Consider the following 22,384-nt stretch of genomic DNA (forward strand, 5'->3'; position numbering starts at 1 on the left):
AGCCCGTCGTTGATGGTCGTAATTCCGAGTCCTGTTCCCCCCTTCGAGCACCTGTCCCGCCTCCCCGCGACACCTGTGGCAGATCGTTCCCGCTCACGCTGCAAGGGCACTTTTGCTTCTACTCTACAGCCGGGACTGATAAAGCTCTAATAGCGTCTGCTGCTCACACGAAATAAAAAAGCGCCACTCGGGCTCCCGTAGTGCTCGCGCCGATATTTGCGCCCGATTAGCCACCTTTTCTCCTCCGCCACGCAACATTAACTTATTCATTCATGCTGTGCCCTGCTGAAGTTTAATTAAGAGAGCTTTTAAAGAACCGTGCGCTTGCTTGGTGTGGCATTGTTTCGAAATGAAATTTTAATCACTCCTTTGAGAAATGGGTCTCTGCTTTGTTGTCATGGAATGGAGGTTGCTCTGAATTCTCGAAATGGCAGAAGATGGCTTGGTCAAAAACGTTTGTAACAAGGTGTTGTAAAGGGAGCACATTATTCGTAACAAAAGCCCGCTAAAGCTTTAAGAGCAGGTTGTTATTAGCTAGCTGAACTTGACCTTTCTCTATCTTTATGCCGGCAATATTATTTTCATAGGCACTCTCCTGGACATGAGTACTTTGACCCCAATGACTTCCTAGAGGGCATGCAGCAAGATATGGAAAGAGAGGAGCTTGAGTATGAGGTAACACACACACACACACACACTCACACACACACACTTTTCCTCCATCCCTGAACCCATCTGTCTCTCTCTCTCTCTGTCGTATTCCCCCACTCCCTCACTCTCACTACTCGTCATTCTGAACAATCTATTTCCAGTCTGCTACCACCGCAAATGCTATGAGCCTAGCTCAAAGTCTCCAGCGCCCCCCCCCCCCACACACACACACACACACACCCCTCGTGATATATCTCTTCTACAGATAAACCCCCGTCCACTTGAAAGACTAATGTTGAAATGGCAGCGGGATGGTGAGGAGTCTCTCCAGGGCGGCGTGTCCACCAGATGCCGGACGGCGGTGCTGTTAACAGTGTCATTGACTAATAGGTCATCAGAGTCATTGCCGCCAAAGCAGATCTTGGAAAGAGCGCAATTAGACAGGCGGAAGAGAGCGGCAGAGGCTGGCTGATCTAACGGCGTACGTCGGCGCCCCACAGACTGAGTGGTAATGAGAAATGGAGATATTAGGCGATGTAAGGGTCATGGGCGTGCAAATGTGTTAATGAAGAGGTGAAGTTCAGTTGTCTGGACAGATGCTCAACACACAGACCTGACCCACCGTTGTCCCCTCAGAGTGTCCAGGAGACACCACAGGGCCACACAGTCAGAGATCAGTGAGAACAACGTGGCCGGAACAAAGCTCGCCTAGCCGCATCCACAACCCCTCCCCCGCAAAAAACAAAGACCCGCCACTTCCCTTTTGTTTTTTTTTTGACTGATCTCTAGGCTGACTGACCTCTAGGCTAGATGAGAGGAGATCTGGGCTGTAGATTCTCCTGGCGTTATCTCCCGGGCCCTGCCGACACTCTCCGCTCTCATGGGAACGTCAGGCTGCATCTGTATCTTACAGATTACAGCTGCGGACAAGTGATGAAGGCGGTCTGGCCCCGGTGTCCAGATCACTCGTCCGCCTGGGGCAGCCGTCACTCCTAGAGACGCACACCTTCACAATCTTATCAGATTCCTTTGAAAAAGCATGGTAGGCTGGTAATAGAGCTTGCGAGGTCTTGCGAGATCTTTCTCCGCGCTGCACCAAGTGGACGAGGTTTTCCGGTGCGGATCACGTCACGGATCACGGATCACGTGTAGGACCGCAGCAGGAACGTAAGCGTCTCTCTGTCTTTTGTAGGAGGTGGATTTGTACAGGACCAGTGTTCAAGACAAGCTGGGGCTGACCGTGTGCTACAGGACCGACGACGAAGATGAAACCGGGATCTACGTCAGCGAGGTAGGCGCTCAAATCACACCGTGGAGCAAACAACAAATATTAAGAGCGTTAATGGCACATGGGAGCTCTTTCAAAATCTACTGGATCAGTCAGGAGGAAACTGGAGTATCTCCCTCCATTTCTCTCATTCCCTCCCTCTCCCTCTCCCTCGCTCTCTCTCTCTATAACTATCCATCTCTGTGTCTATCTCTCTAGTAAATCTCCCTGATATTGTATTTGGAGACTGGCATTGGGAAAATAATGGAAGCTATTTATAGAGTGCACCATTTGTTATTTCATTATTGCCATAGCTACCAGCATCTCTTTGAATTAGAGATGGAAAATTAACTGATGAGAGATTTGTTTGTGTATTATTACAGTACACGCTGGAAATGGTGCCATATGTTAAACATTATGATTACTGTATTGGGGAAAATATGTGATCATATGTGATATGAAGTGCTTACCCAGAAAAAAAAAACATTGTTTTTGACCACAGAAACACAGACAATATCAAAAAGCTGTTTTTATAATTGTGTAAAAAATGCTTTCAATAATAATGGCATGCTGTGTAGAACGTTTTATCCATTTCATAGTAAAATGAAATTATGCCTCATAGTGTTTGTGTTATTTGGTCACTTGATCATTTTGTGACCCGACCCGGTTCGCTCCTTTGACAGATCGATCCAAACAGCATCGCTGCGAGAGACGGCCGGATCAGGGAGGGAGACCGGATCATCCAGGTTGGGTTCAGGCTGGAGCGGTACTAGTGCTCTGCCTTTCACACACGTCCAGAGTGTCACCACCCTGGGTGTGCGGTAAACGCTGTCTCCCTGTTCACCGTTCAGATCAACGGTGTTGAGGTGCAGAACCGGGAGGAGGCGGTGGCCCTGCTCACAAGCGAGGAGAACCAGAACGTTTGTCTGCTGGTGGCTCGACCAGAGATACAGGTACCAAACCCATACGGCGTCACAACGTACTCATATTAAAGGCATGGGAAGCTCTAAAGAGGTGAAGCTCAACAAATCCCCAAGGACGTTTGAAATGGCTGATGGGCGTAGATTGGAAACTTGTGCTTCTTCTGCTCCGGTGCAGCTCGATGAAGGATGGCTGGATGATGACAGGAACGACTTCCTGGATGATCTGCACATGGACATGCTGGAGCAACAGCACCATCAGGCCATGCAGTTCACCGCCAGCGTGCTCCAACAGGTAAAGCCATCCATCCCAGAGACATCCATCACTGACTGGCAAAAGGCACACTAATCCATCACAGAGTCTTCAAGTCAGTCACCCGGGAGGCTCAGTCAGTCATACCGTTAAATATCTGTCACTCATATAGTGAGCAAATAAGACACTTTGGACAAGATTTTTGTTCGAATAAATCCTTTACTGTCCAGTACTGCCTGTGGGATTCAGGGAGCCCTCAAGTGGAACAGTTGGCTGTAAAAGTTGAATGTTGTCACTGGGGCCGAGTGCTGTCAGCTCCCAGCAATGCCACATGCCATCTTATTAGGTCTGAAGGATAGCTTAGCCTTCTCCCTTCCTGTCAGTGCAGTGCAAAGCAAAGTCCAATGTCCAGAACGTCTGGTCACAAACAGATTTAGGCAACTCACACTCACATCCGAGCACATACGCCCGTCCCGTGGTCATACGTGAGCGTACGAGTTGTGTTGATCTTGACGGAGCGTGTTTGGTGTCATTGGCAGAAGAAGCACGATGAGGACGGGGGCACCACCGATACGGCCACGCTGCACTCCCAGCGGCACGAGAAGGACAGCGGCGTGGGCCGCACGGACGAGAGCACGCGCAACGACGAGAGCTCGGAGCAGGAGAACCCCGGGGACGACCCGACCAGCGCCCCCACCACGCTGGCCCGCCGCGGCCGCCCGGCCTACAGCCAGGACACGCTGGGCAGCAGCGACCTGCCCTTCAGCGGAGAGTCCTTCGCCTCTGCCGACTACGCCGACGCCGAGTTCGTGGGCGACTTCCCGGCCGACGAGTGCGAGCGGTTCCGCGAGCTGCTGGAGCTGAAGTGCCAGGTGAGGAGTGAGGGCGGGGCCGGGGGCGGAGCCGGCCTGGGCTGGCCCGGCGCGGTCGGGAGGCACGGCGAGGCGGGCGAGGAGGGCGTGGACAAGGAGCTGGAGCTGCTGAACGAGGAGCTGCGCTGCATCGAGCTGGAGTGCCTGAGCATCGTGCGAGCGCACCGCCTGCAGCAGCAGCTCCGCGAGCAGAACCGCGAGCAGAACCGTGAGCAGCCCTGGATGCTGCACAACGGGTCCTTCCGCAACTACAACACCAGCGTGGACGCGCGCCGACACGAGCTGGCCGACATCAGCGAGCTGCCCGAGAAATCGGACAAGGACAGCTCCAGCGCCTACAACACGGGCGAGAGCTGCCGTAGCACGCCGCTCACGCTCGAGCTCTCGCCCGACAACTCCCTGCGCCGGGCGGGCGAGGCGTCGCCCGAGGGGGCCGCGGCCCCGGGACCCGCCGGCCGGATCTCGAAGCCGCTGCTGTCCCCCGTGCAGGAGGCCTCCGCGCCCGGCCGGGGCCTCCCGCCGCCCCCCGACGACCCCGACGCCGGTTCCCGGTCCGAGTCCAAGGACCGCAAGCCCGGCCGCCTGGGCCCGCCCCACTCGCCCTACAAGCACGCCCACATCCCCGCCCACGCGCAGCACTACCAAAGCTACATGCAGCTGATCCAGCAGAAGTCGGCGGTGGAGTACGCGCAGAGCCAGATGAGCCTCGCCAGCGCGTGCCGCGACCCGACGTCGTCCGAGCCCGGGCCCAAGATGGAGTGGAAGGTGAAGATCCGCAGCGACGGCACCCGCTACATCACCAAGCGGCCCGTCCGCGACCGTCTGCTGAAGGAGCGCGCCCTGCGTATCCGCGAGGAACGGAGCGGCGGTATGACCACGGACGACGACGCCGCCAGCGAGCTGAAGATGGGCCGGTACTGGAGCAAGGAGGAACGCAAGCAGCACGCGGTGCGGGCCAAGGAGCAGCGGCAGCGACGGGAGTTCATGAAGCAGAGCCGCGTGGAGTGCGCGCGGGAGCAGGGCGCCTCGTCCCCCGCCGCCGACGACGACAGGAAGGAGCTCAACATCATCGAACTCAGCCACAAAAAGATGATGAAGAAGCGCAACAAGAAAATCTTCGACAACTGGATGACCATCCAGGAGCTGCTCACGCACGGCACGCGATCGCCGGACGGCGCGCGGGTCTACAACTCGCTGCTGTCGGTGACCACGGTGTGACCACGCCCCCGGTGGGCGTGCCTGCTGTACATAAGACACTACCGATTGGGGTAGAGTATCCTGCCTCGTTCAATGCGGCAACCTCTGTAAATAAGGACACGGGAGAGTCTCGTCTGAAGGGTCTTCTGTATCCGGCAGTCGAGGGACGATACGACGGACTAGGAATCAGCGTTTAGGAAAACGACCCTAACTGTTCTCATACACTCTCTATTGCTTCATAGTTGTGCTTGCTTTTTTTTTGAGTAATATGTTAAAGGAACCATTTCATAATATTTAGGACCTGTAAAAGATTTCTGAAAACAGAGCAAAGACCACTTGCCACAAGTAAACAACCGTCAACGTTTTATTTTCATTTGTTTTTTATGTTTCATGTTTATCAGTATTTTATCGTCATGCATACATCTTGCTTATTAAGACTAATACAAAAATATTTAGCATCATGGTGAACATACTTCAGGAAGACATTTTTACTTTTAAGAACATTTTACAGAATTCCAAGGGTGCTGATTTCATGAACGTTTTGTTACAAGCAGCTATGATGTGTCCCAGCTGTTCAATAGGTCAAGCAGAAAGTGAGTTGTGTATCTCCTGAGAACAAGTTCTATATTTGTGGAACTGTAAACCCATTTGTGTTGTTAATAAGTACATTCTGTGATTTTTTTTGGCGATCTTGGGACTGTTATTCGGATATAATCAGATATCCCTTTCCCATTGTGTTCACAGACAAGAGATTGAAATACAAAATGTAGTATGCTGAGGAAACATTTGCTCCATTTGTTTGTTTACAATTGAGCTGACAGAACCTATAAAATAGATTCAGAATTTGTGTGTATATCTGATATAAACAAAAAAAAATCAGTGTGGTTTAAATCGCAATTTAAATTCCAATGTAGTCAGAAAGCCTTGTGTATAAGACACCTTGTATTAAAGCAAAATAACACAGCCTAACAAATCCTTAGTTACCAACACAATCTGATGTCCTGTAAAATGAGATAAGTAATAAATTATTGTTTTATATTTGATTATTTTTGCTGGCTGAGTTGCTGGTTTAAGAAATAGCTGTTTTTGAAAGAAGACTGAAGGATCTCTGACGAGTCCTGTCACTTTGGAGATGTTCGCGTGTGAGCGTGTCCACGTTCGTGCCTGTAACGCCCTGCAGCTGTGTGGAGCTATGCGTACAGCAGTATGCAAAAATGTCTCAGGAAATGCATGGTGGTTTTCCCCCAGCAACACTGCCTTAAACAGGGCAAACTCCACACACAACACCCACCGTCAGGAAAGACATACATAAATACATTATATATGAGAGAGAGACATTGCAGTATAATACATAAGGTTTCCAGAGAAACAGGGTGTTTTTCATGTATATATTCATATGTATGTGTGTATATACACACACATCTGCATGTAATGATTTTAAGGGACTTTATTGTAATAGGAAGGAGACAGTCTCACTCTTTTTCTTTGTCTCTTGGAATGGAATTGATTGTTCTTTCACAATGTTGATGCAGATAACAGTGAGTGATTTATGCTTCCAGAGAAACCTTCATACACACACACACACACACACACACACACACACACACAAAGTCCTCTAACAGGCGACCGACAACACGCCATGCAAGACAAACGGAATCCCGTCTGCGGTTCCACACCGGCCCTCACTCCCGGTACTCCCGTTTGATCACGGGTTTGTCACCCCTGGTTTATTTCACAGCGGGAAGGATGCGCCGGGCGGGGCCGGGGAGGGGGCGGGGCAGGGGGCGGGGCCGGGGAGGGTTTCCCCCCGCCACGAAGCTGTCAGCTCACCTCGTTTGTGGAGGCAGGAGACGCTCGAGCGCACTGGGGTTGACTGATACGCGCAGCGCGCGGGCACGCCGGGAGCGCACGCTGCCCTGAAGACCCCACCGCTAGCAGGCCGACGGAGAGCGACGCTAAGACCTTTTGGTCGGGCGTCGTAAGTTGTGTTGAGCTACTTTCGCCGTAGATGTGCTCCTGGGCGCGAGTGTTTTAACTGACTTAATTACCTTGGACACATTTATCAAGTACTCACGGTTAACGAAGGAAGTTGAATCAACAAAGAACGAGCATGTAAAGGTGTAATGACACATCACGCTCGTACTGCAGTTGAACTTAATGAATGGTTTTAAATGCCAACCAGAAACATTAATGACAGAACCACTATAGATATCTCTGTCATAGGTTAATGTTCTTGAAATTAGCTTAAAGGAGCTGTCACACAGTTGTCATTTTTATTCTTTGATCATTAATTTTGGATTATTACATACTGAGTGTACAGGTGGTCTGGGTATCTAAGAATTCCTATCACCATAACTATCTTGTATAATAATGTGTCATGCTTATAATAACATTCAGATTTTGAACCTGATATGCAGTCCAAACCGAGTTCAGACTTTGTTTTCACATTGAATTGATCACCTACCTTAGGTAACTGACCACTGTAGCATCACCCTGCCTCCGCGGTACATACAAGATGGAGGTGAATGTAGAGACCAAGACTGTGGATCTCTGACCTTAAAACGTTCTCAGATTCTTAAAAAGAAATAGTAAAATCTCTAATCTACTCTGATTTACAATGCAGAATTGGCACCAGTGATGATTGTTGCAAAAAATCCATATAAATCAATCACATTTCGTTCGTTCTTATGCCTGTCAAGATGTCTGGATATCTTTTGCATGTGTATGTACATGCATATGCTTTTTGTGTTGGCATAAGTAGTAATTACAGTTCCATAAACATTCTAGATATGTATCCAAAGCATTCAGCTAAGCCCTGCCCACTGGTCCAAACCAGGTCTCACATAAATGAAAGCAGCCAATAAAGTCTGGCACAACTTACAGAGTACAGGATTCAGTGAGCTGGCTTCAGAATACGAAACCAGTGCCAGGAGTGATGAATTACAGCTTACAACGTACTATTAAAACGTATTGCAGACTACTGCTATGGAGTAGGTGTACCCCATGAAGTTTGAAGAATGAATTTCTTAGTGTATTTTACAGTGCAGAATGACAGACGCACATTCATTACTATTGTGGTTTTGAAATTGTAGATGAAGCGTGAGGTTTTTGAGTAGAATAAAACGCTGGGATTCTGCTGAGCTACACACCACTCAAAACCAGTTCTTTTCATCACTGCAAAGGCCAAACAGTAAAACCTCTGGCAAAATTGAAGAAACAAACCTCAGCTGATTTATGCACATACAAACTGAACATTAGATGGGCTGCTTCGTTACCATTGTTGGGACAGAAAAAGGTGTTTAAGCAGCGGAGATTTACGAGCAACGGGTGACAGTGAGAACTTCCCTTTGATTAAATGTCATAAAAGACAACCACGGAAAAGCTAACTTAAGGTGAAAGCTATAAGTCATCAAATGTCCTCAATTCAGTTAAAAAGCCTGCTCACTAGCTGTCCATTTCATATCCATGAATTTTTAACATTGACGTATCAATATACTTACAACTGTGTATTTTATGACAGTGTCGTCTGTGTATCTCTGTGCTGGAATAGTTCAGTCATGTAGCGTGTAGTGGTACATAACGAATGGCTCATGTTCATTCTGATTTACTGAGTATTTGATTAAAATGCTCAATACATGGACAGGCCTGTCCTCAAAGATTAATTGCTCCATTATACCACAAGGGGAGGGGGGGTGTTTTCACTGCTTTCAAAATATTTGGTCAATTCTAGTGTTGGAAAACCGTTCCCTTTCTCAAAGTTGAGAGTCAGGAGGCTGGGATACTGTAGGTTGGTTTCATGTAGAGCAGATATAGTCAGTCCAGTCCGTTCCCCCCCTAACATGACCATTTTGACATACGGGCTTTATAACCGTTTGGATGTTAACAATTTATCATAATTGGGACGCAATCTAGTAGGTCAGGACTGGAGTATCTGTAATCTGAATTCCAATACAAATGTTTAGAATACAAGGAACATAAGATAAAGTGTTTGCACTGATTAGTCTTGTGGACTATAAACCTTAGAAAAGGTTCTCCACTGGCACTTCTAATCTGTCATGTGATCAGTCAGTTAGATATATAAACTCTGAAGATTTCAGGTTAGTAACTATGGTCATTTAATCCACATTTAAGGACCACGTTAATTGTGATGCTATATCGGTTTATTTAGTGGAAGGTATAAGGAACAATTAATAATGTCTGTCTGTGTTGCCCTCCCAAAAAAATACTCAATAACCATCCAAAGGTAAAGAGTTTTACTATGTGGATCCTCTTGGGTTGGCTTAAATTAAGGACGATAAGCCAAGCATGGTGATAGTGTGCACTCATCCTCTTCATGATCAGCCGCTGCTGTTTACCTGTACCGGTAATCAATATCAATTAATTGGTGCTAAACATCACACAACAAAGGATATCCCTGATGCTGTGATTCAACAGATCTTACACAAGCTACAAGCACGTACCATTGATTTAGGTGTTTCCACAAAGCATCGATCAGAACGGGTCTGTACTGGCAAAAGCATAATATTACCTTGGATTTAGTCTCAGTGTGTGTGTGTGGGTTTGTTTTTATTTAGAACTGTCTCAGCCTCCTCCAGGAGTTCCTCTGTTCTCCGCTGAAGGTCAGGAGAAGATACTGTACCATCTGTCAGCTTCAGCTTCTAACATGGCCTGTTATATAACGACAACCATCTACATAGCATTGAACATACTAGTCAATACAACACTGCTGTTTAAGTGAGAAGGTTTGAACGATGGAATGCAATTAATATAATATCCTTTAACATGGTTTCGTAATGCCACGTTAACCTCTGTGTATGATGCATGTTTGTGGTAATGTTTAATATGGAGATGCCTGACTCAGATCCAGGAAGACAACAGTCCAGCACAGTGTAGTGATGTCCCTGGACGGAAGAGACCGTCCAACGCTGATAATCACCTGATTCATTGAATCAGGTGTGTTTGAGCAGAGACGTCGCTCACCTGTACTGGACTGCTGTCCTTCAGGATCAGAGTGTTTATTTGTGCTTTTCCTCCGTGTTGTCATGCTCTTGGGTTTTGTTTGACAAGCACGTTCTGTTCGGTGGGTACTCTATGGTCCACTAAGTCCATTTTCTCTAAAATGTGTTTAATATCTCTAAAACAGGGAATGGCTTTTGGACAGATCCATCAACCCAGAATAGAAGAAGGTGAAAATGTCTTCCTGGTGGAGCTCAGTAAATCGGGCTTGTTATGTGGAACAGTTGTGGGTGATTTGGCCAGGTTTGCCGGTGCCAGTTGGACCATATCTCTGCCACAGAGCTGGGCTCCGGCGTGCTGGCGGAAACTCTTCTAGACATGGAGGTTTTATAGATGGCAGTACAACAAGTGTTTGTTGGAACAAAATAAGAAGTGTTCATGAAAGGACAAAATAGACTTTGGACCTAGTCATACAGACTTAAGCTCAAGATTGCTTAAAATATAAAGTGACAGTTACCTCACAATTTTTTCCTCAAATTTGTGATGTGATGCCTTGTTTAGTTTGGTCACATTTATTTAGCTTGCTAGCAATACCCTACATGCTGGGGGGATTCCAGTCATTTCGTTTGTTAGTTTAGTTTGGTTTGGGGGTAAAACTGTTTAACATTCCACCACAACTTCTAGACTTTATCAAGTGTGTTTTGAGAGGCTCTTTAGTACTCTATCCACCACTGTGTAGCTAGAAGCATTCTCCTTTTCCTTTTGCCATTTTGTCATCCAAATTCCTCCCACACTTTCCAGCTTGAGGCTCTATATGTGTTTTGGACCAGAAGTGTGGACAGCCACACCTGAGCAGATATTATGATGACTATAAACAGCTTGAGGCCAGCTAGAAGTGCAGCAACACTAATGGCTACAGATGAATTTCAGTTCAAAGTCGGGTTGGTCTTGACTAATGTTTGGCTGTCTGTGCCTGTAATTCAGCTATTTCACAGGATCAGCATCAGAATTATGTTGATGTGTGTAGTTTATGAATTAATATGACTAGCGGTGGCAGTAACTCCTTATTCTGGAGGATTCCTTGCGAGATCAGATTAATGCCCGTTTCTGCTCCAGTGGGGATAAAGGGGCTGATAGGATGACTGGCTGAATCGGGATGACTTGTCATGTACTAAAACACCATGTTATTTTTAACATGACAAAATACAAGATGGGCTCGAGAGGCCGTGCTGAAATTGAAATGACAGGACGTTCAACGTAACCAATCGTTTCGTTTCATTTGTTAATGCGAATGTCTGAGCCAACATTTTGACGGTGCTGCATAATTCAAGACGCCCGTGTGTTCATGGTATTATTGAACAGTGACAGTGCCTCATTACCCTGTGCCTGATGGCTTGTGAACGAACGCTCTAACGGACGGATAGTCCCATCACGGCTCGGTCCAATTGAGTCGCTCTGCTGGAGTAGGAAAAGTGAGCTTTGAAGTCTGCTACACTGTTACCTCATTGACTGTTGCCTATGGTCCTTAGCTACGTGAGCTACATGTAGTATCGCATTTGTTTCACTTGAGATGTAATTGCGATTAAGTTAAGGTTAAAGTATTACAGTCCTAATCACTGCACATTCAGACACGCTTTGTCACTTTCATACGTGGTGCTACATGGGATTCATAACCAGTTCGTGGTCACGCCACTCCAATGAGAGCGAGATGATCAGATTCCATGTGGAGTTTGCACATCTGCGTGCGCTTGGAGCATCATCAAACCAGCGATGGAGGTGAGCAAGAGGAACCGTGAAAACAGGTCAAGATAGATGTTCTTCCTTCTCTACTTGAGCTCGTACAACTGATGAACCGTTGGCCGTTCTTGAGGTGCAATAAAGTATCCAAGTTGCCTGTTTTAAAAACCATGAGTCATCTCTCAAATATGACGGGTTTTTTGTTGTTTATGGCGACAGGTGACTTGTCAATATGCACAATCGTGCCATTTCAAAAGCCAGATATATTACCATTATATATGTATAGAGGTCACTTTCCAATTATCAATGTGAACCGTCAAGCTAGGAGAAGCCGGTCTGAGCGTAAAATCAGAATTTGCTTAAGATGTGAACGTAACCTTTTAAATTTTTTGTGGGTTAATTCTTTTCTCTAAATATTCTTACATATTCTTACATGGTTCAAATTTGGTAAAGGCTCAGGGTAACAGCTCCAAAACTCTGAAACTCATCCTGTGAGTCCTCTGATCATACCCCTATCTCTGCCTTTAAAACACAATTCAGATATGTTCACACAATTCAGTGTTTGGTTGGTCCAACACTGCTTTTGATTTGTAGACTGTCCCATGTTGTATGTTTCACGTATGCATTATGCAAAGTGTCCATGACTATGAAAGAGGCTCAATATAAATAAAAATGATTATAACCAAAACTGTGCAAGAATTGGAAGAACCCCACATCAGCAGAGTGTTCCTATCAAGGTGTCACCCTGGATGTCTCCGCTTGTATCGCATCAAGGGAAGGACCTCCTCACTTTGTGTAACCATCACTGGAAGTCTTGTGAACAGACTTCAAGGAGACCGACATTCACTGCCTCTAAGTGATGTGTCTGCTCAAAGCACTGATGATTATACACCTTCCATAGCCTCGCAGAGAGGAATTCCTCAAATGGTTTCAGAATGGCAGAGAAACCTGTGAGAAGTGCATCATTGTTAATGCATTTTCTGTGTCATTTGTCAACAACGTGGTCTTTTATGAGGTCAGTATACTCCTGTGGAGTGGAACTGCTCTCAGGGTCTGTGGCCACAGTGATTGTGTTTCTTCTACAGTTACTGAAACCACGTTTTCACTCCGTCTAACTGCGTGTTAGCCACAAGCCTATCTACAGTGGTCATCTCCTGTTGAACAGCTAACATCTTTACCTCTGCCAGCACTGCCTGTGGAGATTTAAGTAACTTCTTACATTGCGTAATTGTATATTTTCAGTAACATTTTATCATGCCATTAATAAAACCACAGCTTTAATGTGGCCAGACAAAAACAAGCCATTATGTAAAGTGTGTAATACAGTAAAGTTGATTTTACCCAGTGGTTTAGTGTTGCTCTTTGCCTGCTCTGATTTTGTGAAATTTGAACAGTGACGTCTGCTTTATGAGTTGATATTGATTTATCCCCGTGGTCAATAATTATGGGCCAAATCTCAGTGGAAACTTAAAGCTTACATGGGTTGATTTTCTTCTCCTGAGGAATGTTTGTCTTCAACATTCTTGATCTATGCTGGATCCTCACAGATGGCGAAGGTATTTATATTTATGTGCGTTGACGCTGACGCTAATCATTTTCATTATGTTTTATGCAGTTATCCAGTGGAGTTGAGCAATGTTCTTAGAGATCTGTGATAACTGTTGTGAAAATGTGTGTGAAAAATAACTCTAGTGAAAGCCAAGACAATGTGTGAACACATTTGCAAGAGGAGACTTCTGTTGTGTGAAGATAGTGACAATTGGACATAAATGAACTATCATTAAATGTATTTTAGCAACTGGGAAAATAACATTTGTTCGTTTCATTGTCTGTTGTGGCATACACTTAATTTGTGTTCTATATTGTTGAATTTTACAACAAATTGTGTTCAGTGAAACACGAGAACATGGGCTAATCTAATCACTCTTCTTTGGTGAAAGCACAGAGGTAAACAACGAACATTATTAGCGCACCATTCCGTAAATGGTGCACTAACATAAATTTACCCTATCGTGCTGTTTGACCCATGAACTTTGCATTGACTCGTAATTTGCAAAGGTCTGCTGTCGCCCGTTGTTTATGACTTTGCATTGAGGTAACTAGAAGCAGGACTTCTAGATTGAGAATCCTTCCTTCCCCAGTGCTGAACTCTAAACACAAGGAGAAGATGATCTTTCCAGAACCGCTGTCCATTCCATCAGAATCACAGTTACAGTGAGCAGCTAATTCAGTCTGGAATCTAGGTCAAATATAATTACTAATAAGAGCATATGTTGTTATATAAGAGTTATCTTTACAATCACTTTAGTGCTATCCACCACAATATATTTCTGCTTTATAAGGTATTAATGAAAAGGTGAGTGGCATCCAATATGTCCTGTGCAGTGGAAATATTGCCTCAAGAAGGCCCAGTTCAGCGTACAGTTTGGGCTCTGGGATAACTGCCATAGAAGTGAGAGGGTCTAGTTTTCTCTGGCACCTGTTTCCAGGTCAGTGTGTACTGCTCACCTCCGTTATGTTTATCCTGTGGGCATTCAGTCATCAGTCCAAAAACTCATGTTCTTGCTTTCTAGAACCCAAGTACTTTAGCTAAACTTTGAAATGGGAAAGGTTGAATTCTATGTTTATTTTAGATATGAAAATCTTAATTGGGTCTGAACATTGTGGGGGGGTTTGGTGGGGGGGTTGTCCATGTCAGTTGAGAGTTCTTGTGCTCCTGGAGATCTAATGGCTATCCTTGCAGTGCCAAGGGTAACCTCTCAAATGCCAGGGTTGTCTTCCTAAACTTGAATAACATATAACACGACCACAGTAAGCAATATAAATGCCAGACAAATGTGCAGGAAAGGTGATTTTAAAGGGGGCAAGAAGTGACCATGAACAGACAAAGAAAATTCTACTGCTTCACCGATGGACACTGAAGGCTCTTTGAGCTGCGTAACAATGCTTGGCCCAACATTTTTGTTGAATTTATTGCCACCCGTGTCTTTGGATGGTGTCAAAGTGTAGGAGATGTACAGCTTCTCTTTCAGTACACTGGTAAAAACAGGATTCAAATGGTAATCTTAGAGTTCACACACAGGGTGTTGTGCAGGGCATTGAAACCTTTTTCCAAATTCATTATCCTCAGCCATTTCACACACATAACTGCAGTCAAGCCACAAAAGGGTTTTTTGTCCACATGTATATTTTAAACAACGAAAATCTAAATCCAGAAATACTTTAGGCATTCACTCTTTCATCAGTTGATCAAATAAAAAATGTAATTAGGAATTCAAGCATCCTCAATATGAGCATGAGGCTTATGTATATGTACCCAATTGTGTACTATGCTGTGAATTAACTTCTACAAGTTATTCACCAAAGTCTGAAAATAATAAATAGCCCAAGTGAGAATGTACGGCAAAATTCTTTAGAGGGCCTTGTATGGAAAAAGCAGTTGCTCATTTTTATTAATAGGTGTTGACCTTTTTGCCAAAATGACATCAGCTGCTTCCTGTTGTCATTTATCTGTCTTTCAGTGGGGGACCAACTGGTCAATATAACAGTGGCCTGATGTGTGTTTACTCATGTCCTATATTATTGTTACATGAACTATGCTGACCTTACATTCTTCCAGAATACTCTTTATACTCTCTAGAGACTGCAAATGTTTTCAATTAATTACAAAACCCCTAACTTTGATCACAATGTTTGAAAGCCATTGTTTGTTTCAATTAAAGGTTAATTGTAAGTTAATTAATTAAACAATTAAACAATTAATTTCTCTTTTATGGGAGTTTATTTTTAACTTTATTTTGTATTGTTTTTCTTTTTTTTTGATTAGGACACTCTGTTCAATCTGATGACACGGGACAAAAGTCATGCCATTAGCTGACCCAAATTATCCTTAAATTGATGTTTTTAATAGGGCTAAGTGCAGTAAAGGGGGACTGACTCTGATCATAAGACAGGCTACACAATCTGCATGTTAGACATCTTACATTTATCTCACAGACCCTCAAACAACAAAAATATATCCAATAATGGGATACATTTTGAAAAATGTACATTATATGCTTTTTATGTGAGATGATTTCATGTCACTGTACCAATGCCAAATATGTCAGCATGACATATGCTCTTCATGCACTCGTCCATGTGTGGCAGTATGTCAAGGTTTCTACAGCCCCCAAGTCAGTTCACTGAGCATTAGACATACAAACAGGCCTCTTGGGGAGATGACGCAATGCTGAGAGGCAAAGCCCAGAGCTGAATTGCATTTAAAGACAAGCGTAACAGGCCAACCCTACTCCTAAATCCAGGTGCAGCATCAGAACCGATCCATACGCCGTATCTGGAGGTCACGGAATTGACTTTCACCCATCAAAGCCGTGACTATATTGCACTGGCCGTCATGATGGAGAGGACATTTCATAGAGTTGTAATGGTAGAAAAACTATCGTGTTACATCATGTTATAAGATCTTGTCGTTGGATACACAGGGCTAAATGATCCTGTGAGCTGAGGAATAGCCAGTGCTGATCTCAGTGGAGTCATCATGGGAAGAGCAAGCTGTGAATCAGCTGCATTGTCAGTTCAAGCACTGCTAAACTGTGAGGAACTATTTGAGCATTTTGTCTTCTACAATGTCTTGTTTTTTTGTTTGCAATTAATAAAGGAAAATCAGCAGTAGATTCTTGTTAAAAGTCAACAGTAGATTATTTCTTGGTAGATTATTTCTTTAATGTTTAAGTTGCACGTTAGCTGGTCAGGAAGTGTCCCTAACTATATCACACACACACACACACACACACACACACACACACACACACAAACACACACACACACACACACACACACATCTACTCTGCTACTTTTGTCAGGGAGATATTGCTCAAAATTAGCCCATTCACACCTTTTTACTGCCTGTAGCAAACAGCATCGTGCGTGCCACTAAACGGCAGCTAAAAGCTTGGCCAGTAGAGGAGACCTCTGCTCCTGCGAGCCAGAGCGGGAGGGAGGACATCTCTAAAGAGACCAACCATGGTCAAACCTCCACAGGAGTCCATCAAAGCACTTAATTAGACCATAACACTCCAGCGTGAGCCGCAGACCCGCGGACCCGCTAATGGGGGCGGTCAGAACCAGCATTACTTCAGATTGCAGCCACTCACTTTCTCCACTACATGTGTTTGAACTTCTGTTGGACATTTTACTAAGTGCATTTCTTGATGCGGACGATGGTTCTTGTGATTGTAACTCCCCTTAACTCCTCCTCTCCTTCTCATCTCCATTGTTTTCCATTCTGTATCGGTTTTACTTGAATTGGAAAAATGGAGACAATTCATTAATATCACATTAATAATAAGGAGTAAGTCCACCCTTTGCCATCAAACCAAACTTTAATCCTTCTTAGAATACTACCATACAAGTACAGGGATGTTAAACCATTCAAAAAGAAAAGACCAGTTTTTTAAAGTACTTACTATAATGAAAATGTCCCATTACTCTTACCTGACACTCCATCATACTCAACTCCAAACTTTCCAACATGATTACTGTAAGGTTTTTTTTTTTTATCATATGCAGTCTTAGAAAAGAAAAAGAAAAGGAGAGGAAAGAAAAAAAGAACTGGTGTAGAATGCTGACGACCATTCAGCAAACCCTCCAGACTGCCTCTCAGTAGTACGAGCTCATGCATATTCCATAACTGTATTTACACGTGGAACAGTCGCTAAGCATTAGATATTAATTACATTCCTCGGTGCCTGTGAAGAGGTGCTGTTTTGGACATGCATATGCATAGCCAGTTTTGTGTGCGTAAATTTGCATTCGCCGTTCTGGGCCTGCGCTGGGATCAGCCTGGAGTAAACCCGGATCTGCTGTCAGCTGGTGGAGCGTCTGAGCGGCACCATCTGGGTCTGTTTTGTTGTAGTTATCTGTGGTTGCATTAATAAGAGGAGTGATGGCTCTTTTATTGGGGGGCTGCAGTATAGAGTTACTCCTTCCACCATGTGGCAATTAGCATCAAACCCAGAAAGCACTGAAGCGCTTTCCTCTACCTGAGGTGGCCCGGTCTGGTGGAGCTGCACTTGTGGTGTAGAGAACGCAGGACGGACCAGCGGACGCCAACTATGAGGGGGGAGGGGAGAACGTCACAAGCCTCAGGATGGATGGTCGTATGGGGGTTTGGTGCAAATCCCCATTTCCGAACGACACCACCGGAGACTGGAGCCCAGGAAAGTGGTCCTGGCAGACTGGGCTCAATATGTTCTGTCACCTGTTTACGGTGCAAAAAACAGATGGCGGAACACAGGTGTCGGATAAATATGCGATATGAAGGTTATAATTTCCTATCACGAGCGTTCCTTGAGCTTCTAATACACCATCGAAAGCACAGGAGGATTTAGGGAGCATCCCCCCTCATGATGATATATTATTAAGCGCGAGAGGTTCTCTCGTAGGAGGAACACTCGTCCTGAGAAGCAGACTTTATTGCCTGCCGTAGTTTTATCCACCGTTGGTCATTGTCTGGCTGACGGGCTTGTGAAGGCTCAAACAGCACGTACCTGAGTGAGGTGCCTTCGAATCCCGCCCCTGCAACCGTCTGACATCTCCAGAACTGAAGATGGGAGACTGACTGGGGGAATCAACGCTGTACATGTTTCAGACTGGACTGTTCATCTGGTACAGTCATTTAGGACGGTGGAGATTTGCTGTGAATTCCAGAGCTGCACATCTGCAGGCCCCTATAGGGAGTTTGTTCTGGACTCTTATATGGAGCACATCACCCATAGCTATCATCTTAATAGTACTTAACAAATGGGCCGTTCCAGACGTATACGATCCAATTTATTCCATGTGAACGATTCAAACATACAGAGTTTCATTTGACTGATGCACTCAAAATTGGTCCATTTCAAATGGGAACAACACTAAAACAGCTTCCAGGTTGTGCTCCAGGACAAATCTGTTCACCCTGCAGGTGTGTTTAACACAGACCTGCTCTGTGCAGTCTGTCCAGTGACCCCTACTGCCTGGCACAATCACACTGGCTGCCTCACAAAATTTCACATAAATCGTTCTTGTGTGAAGCGATAGGCTGACCTAATAGCGCTAATAAATATACAACTGTGAATTAAACAGCCTAGATGGATGTGATTCTACCAAACAGCACCGCTGAGTTTCATTTAGGAATCCCAGTGCAACAGAACTTTGATGAACTTTCCTTATAGCCCAACTCCAATTAACGCTCTTGATGTTGGAACTCACTTTACATGCGACTGTGGTTTCTGATTCTGCCGGCCGGCTCCTTCAGCCGCTCCGTATCTGAGCACCCGCGTGGGAACACGGCTCTGCGGACCGCAGTGGACACACAGCCTCCGGGAGCGGAGGGCTCACCCGGTCCTCATGCTGCAGAGACAGATAAAATGAAGAGGAAGGAAAGGCCTGGGGGTGGGGGGGGCACATACCCTATCTGCAGCCGCCGGCACTCAGGCCCCCTCCCCGTCCCCGTGGGTGGGTAATCCCGTTAGGACCGGTTGGGAGACTAAATACTCCCCTCTATTGGATGTTACAGAGATTGCGCGCCTGACCCGGCCATGAAAAAATGAAGTGCTGGCTTCATGAAAGAGGCGCACTGGCAGTGAACTTTCAATCCTGTAGAAGGGCAGAACGGGGCATGAAAACATGAAGCTGACGGCACAGAGGGAGTGAAGACGTCTTCAGTTCAAGCATCCATTAGATAGCGCTCAAGGCTCCAGGAGGTCGTCTGAAAACGTTGAATCTGATAGACCTCAGTAAACAACAACAAATGTCTGAATGATATGGATAGAGTGATATGGAGATATAGTAGAAAGTATTTACTCTGGATACATATTTACAACCTGCAAGGTCTTGACACAGTAACGCTACATCTTTCTTGTCCAAAGAACTTGGAAACTCGTTCACCAGAACATCTGAGGTCTCTCCTGTGGGCCTCATATTCTCATACACAATGTTCAATAAGTGAAAAGTAATAGGACCATTAGACATGGCTCGGGTTCAGAAGGCTCTGTGTAATTAAACTAGGAGAAATGTCAGCATGCAATTAGATGAATTGGTTATGCACTGAGAAGATTTTCACAAGTGCCAGTGCCGTGAAGTTGACATGCACCCCTTTCAAAAGATTAGCAGAACTTTCACCATAACCCGCTGAACCACTAACGGTTGTGTTTCATCTCACAGAGTGACACTGTTGTAAAACACACTAAACGTACTCATGACTGCAGCGTGTAGATGGGTTTGTTTAATTCACGTGTGGCAGGCCGTGATCTCACTAGGTTCAGTAGGACAGCGTGGCGTCACAGCCGAAAGATCAGTAGATCAGTAGTTCTCTGTCCCTCTTTCTGTTCTACCACTTGTGATCTTCTGACTGCAGCGGGGGGGATTAGAGCTGCGATGGATGGTGTGTTATCAGCAGGAGCCCCAGGGCTGACTCACACCGTCCCCTTGTACCAACTGTCCATCTTTGGCCTTTGCCGGTCAGGGCTGGTTGAGAGTATCGGCCGACTCACAGAAACGGCGATGAGCACGGTGAGTCTCTTGGAGGAACCGATTCTCTTGACTGTGTGTTGACTAGTGGGATCAGCCCCCCCCCACAGCACGGATGTCTACCTTTGCCCTTCGTCCCCACTAATGAGTTTAAAGCACGCAGATATTTGCCCAACACGTGGCTTTATACGGTAGCATATGGTGGGCTGCAGCTGGTGAAATACCGAACAATGTTTGCACAGCACACAAAGTAATCACACCTACCGTTTTTATAATATTGACATTGTTGTTCCATGTTTAAGTAGCACATCTGCGTTAACTCTGCCCAGTCTTTAATAAGGGCTGCCGCAACCGTCTCGAGTCCACTCGAATCTGCAGGTGACGGGATTTATTTCCCGAGAGACTTTCGTCTAAAGACTACAGTTAAACGTGGAGTACTGCAGCGCCCCGGATGGATTTAGACAATCCCGTTTTTATTTCCTCAGAGAGACCGAGTAAATTTCATCCTGAGAGAGACGTGGATTACGCACAGTCCCGTGACCGGGAAGGTGAGACAGAAGTGTTTCCGATGAACATTTCTGTCCGTCTAAAAGAGGCCGACCTAGCGAGACTGCTTTAGACGGCCACCGAATCCAACTGTATGAGACACAGACAGTGAGACTGCAGTTCACCACGAACCCTCAACAAACTATTGTGGATAATTAAGTGTATTAAGGTCAAAGTAAAATGAGTGGAGTGCACCCAAGATGATATTCAGTCATTTGCACAGTGTTGGAAGTGCATGTCCAATATACTCCAGGCCTGTCCAAGTGCATGTCCAATATACTCCAGGCCTGTCCAAGTGCATGTCCAATATACTCCAGGCCTGTCCAAGTGCATGTCCAATATACTCCAGGCCTGTACACACAAACATGTTGTCCTGTCCTTCCCATCCAAACACTTCACAGACACTTAAACAGCACAGATGTGAGATTAAAAGGGACATTTGCACATTTAAAACCAGAACATTTATTGCTTCACCTGAATACTGCATTGAAAGCACAAGCATTCAGTACACACAGATCTTACAATTAGATATGGACTCACAAAAAGCAGTGAACACAAAGCTCTACAAAATCCTACAGAAATGTAAAAATTCTAAATATCAAAACAGTACAGCTGCAGTGGGGGCAGCTAGCTGTGACCGGCGAGACAACCTGGTAAAGACACGGGTACAGTACGCACGCGCGCACACACACACACACACACACACACACACACACACACAGCGTCTTTCACACACTTTCTCCCTCCCTCCATCACCCTCACGCACTCTCTCCCACTCACGTGCATACACACTCTGCCACTCTTACACGCACTCTCATACGCACACTCACGCACTCTCTCCCTCACACGCATGTACGCACTCACACGCACTCACGTATGTGTGCGCTCACATGCACACACTCTCTCTCCCTCATGTACATATGCTCCGTCTCCCTCTCACGCACACACACTCCTCAAAAATAGTGATTCAATGAAATGTTAATATAAATTATTGTCAACCAAAAAATTTTTTTGAAGTTTTTTCTTTAAATATATGTACCTTTTTATATTAAACTCTCTCCTTCAGTATAGCCTACGGAGTGGCAACAGCGAGAGCTTAAAAAAGAGGAAGAAAAAGATACAGGAGAGAAAGAAGGACGTGGATCTTACAACACACAGCTGATCAGACGTTCCACACGAGTCCGTATGCGTCTATGGGTGAGAAACGACCCTCATAACCAAAACGACATGAAAGAACAAAACAGAAGGTGGATTTGGGACTATGGCTTGCGTTTGCTTGGGTCGTCATTTCAGACTCTGGTGAGTGAGGGGTCTTTGGAGAAACTGCATAAGCAAGAAGAGAACCACTATTGCCCCGGAAACTGGGTCTGTGTAGCTAACCGAACTACTGAAATTCAAACGGTGATGTTGAGAAGGTGGGGTGGGGGTTCCTGCGACTTGCACGGAGGACACGGCACAAAGGGGGACCGGG

General features: G+C 45.5%; 1 protein-coding gene across 6 annotated transcripts in view; it reads left to right on the forward strand.

Annotated features, from left to right (window-relative positions):
- Positions 1-6,203, forward strand: part of pdzrn3b (PDZ domain containing RING finger 3b) — a 73,622-nt gene extending 67,419 nt beyond the window's left edge. For all 6 annotated transcript variants that reach the window (XM_077014069.1, XM_077014070.1, XM_077014073.1 and 3 more), the window contains 6 exons: positions 588-675; positions 1,844-1,942; positions 2,602-2,664; positions 2,770-2,871; positions 3,017-3,133; positions 3,631-6,203. In XM_077014069.1, the coding sequence (XP_076870184.1) occupies positions 588-675; positions 1,844-1,942; positions 2,602-2,664; positions 2,770-2,871; positions 3,017-3,133; positions 3,631-5,181 (2,020 nt within the window). In that variant the 3' untranslated portion in view covers positions 5,182-6,203. The remainder of the gene's footprint in view (positions 1-587; positions 676-1,843; positions 1,943-2,601; positions 2,665-2,769; positions 2,872-3,016; positions 3,134-3,630) is intronic.
- Positions 6,204-22,384: the final 16,181 nt, after the last annotated feature.

Source organism: Brachyhypopomus gauderio, chromosome 8 (assembly GCF_052324685.1).
Source record: "Brachyhypopomus gauderio isolate BG-103 chromosome 8, BGAUD_0.2, whole genome shotgun sequence".
NCBI classification, from domain to species: Eukaryota; Metazoa; Chordata; class Actinopteri; order Gymnotiformes; family Hypopomidae; genus Brachyhypopomus; species Brachyhypopomus gauderio.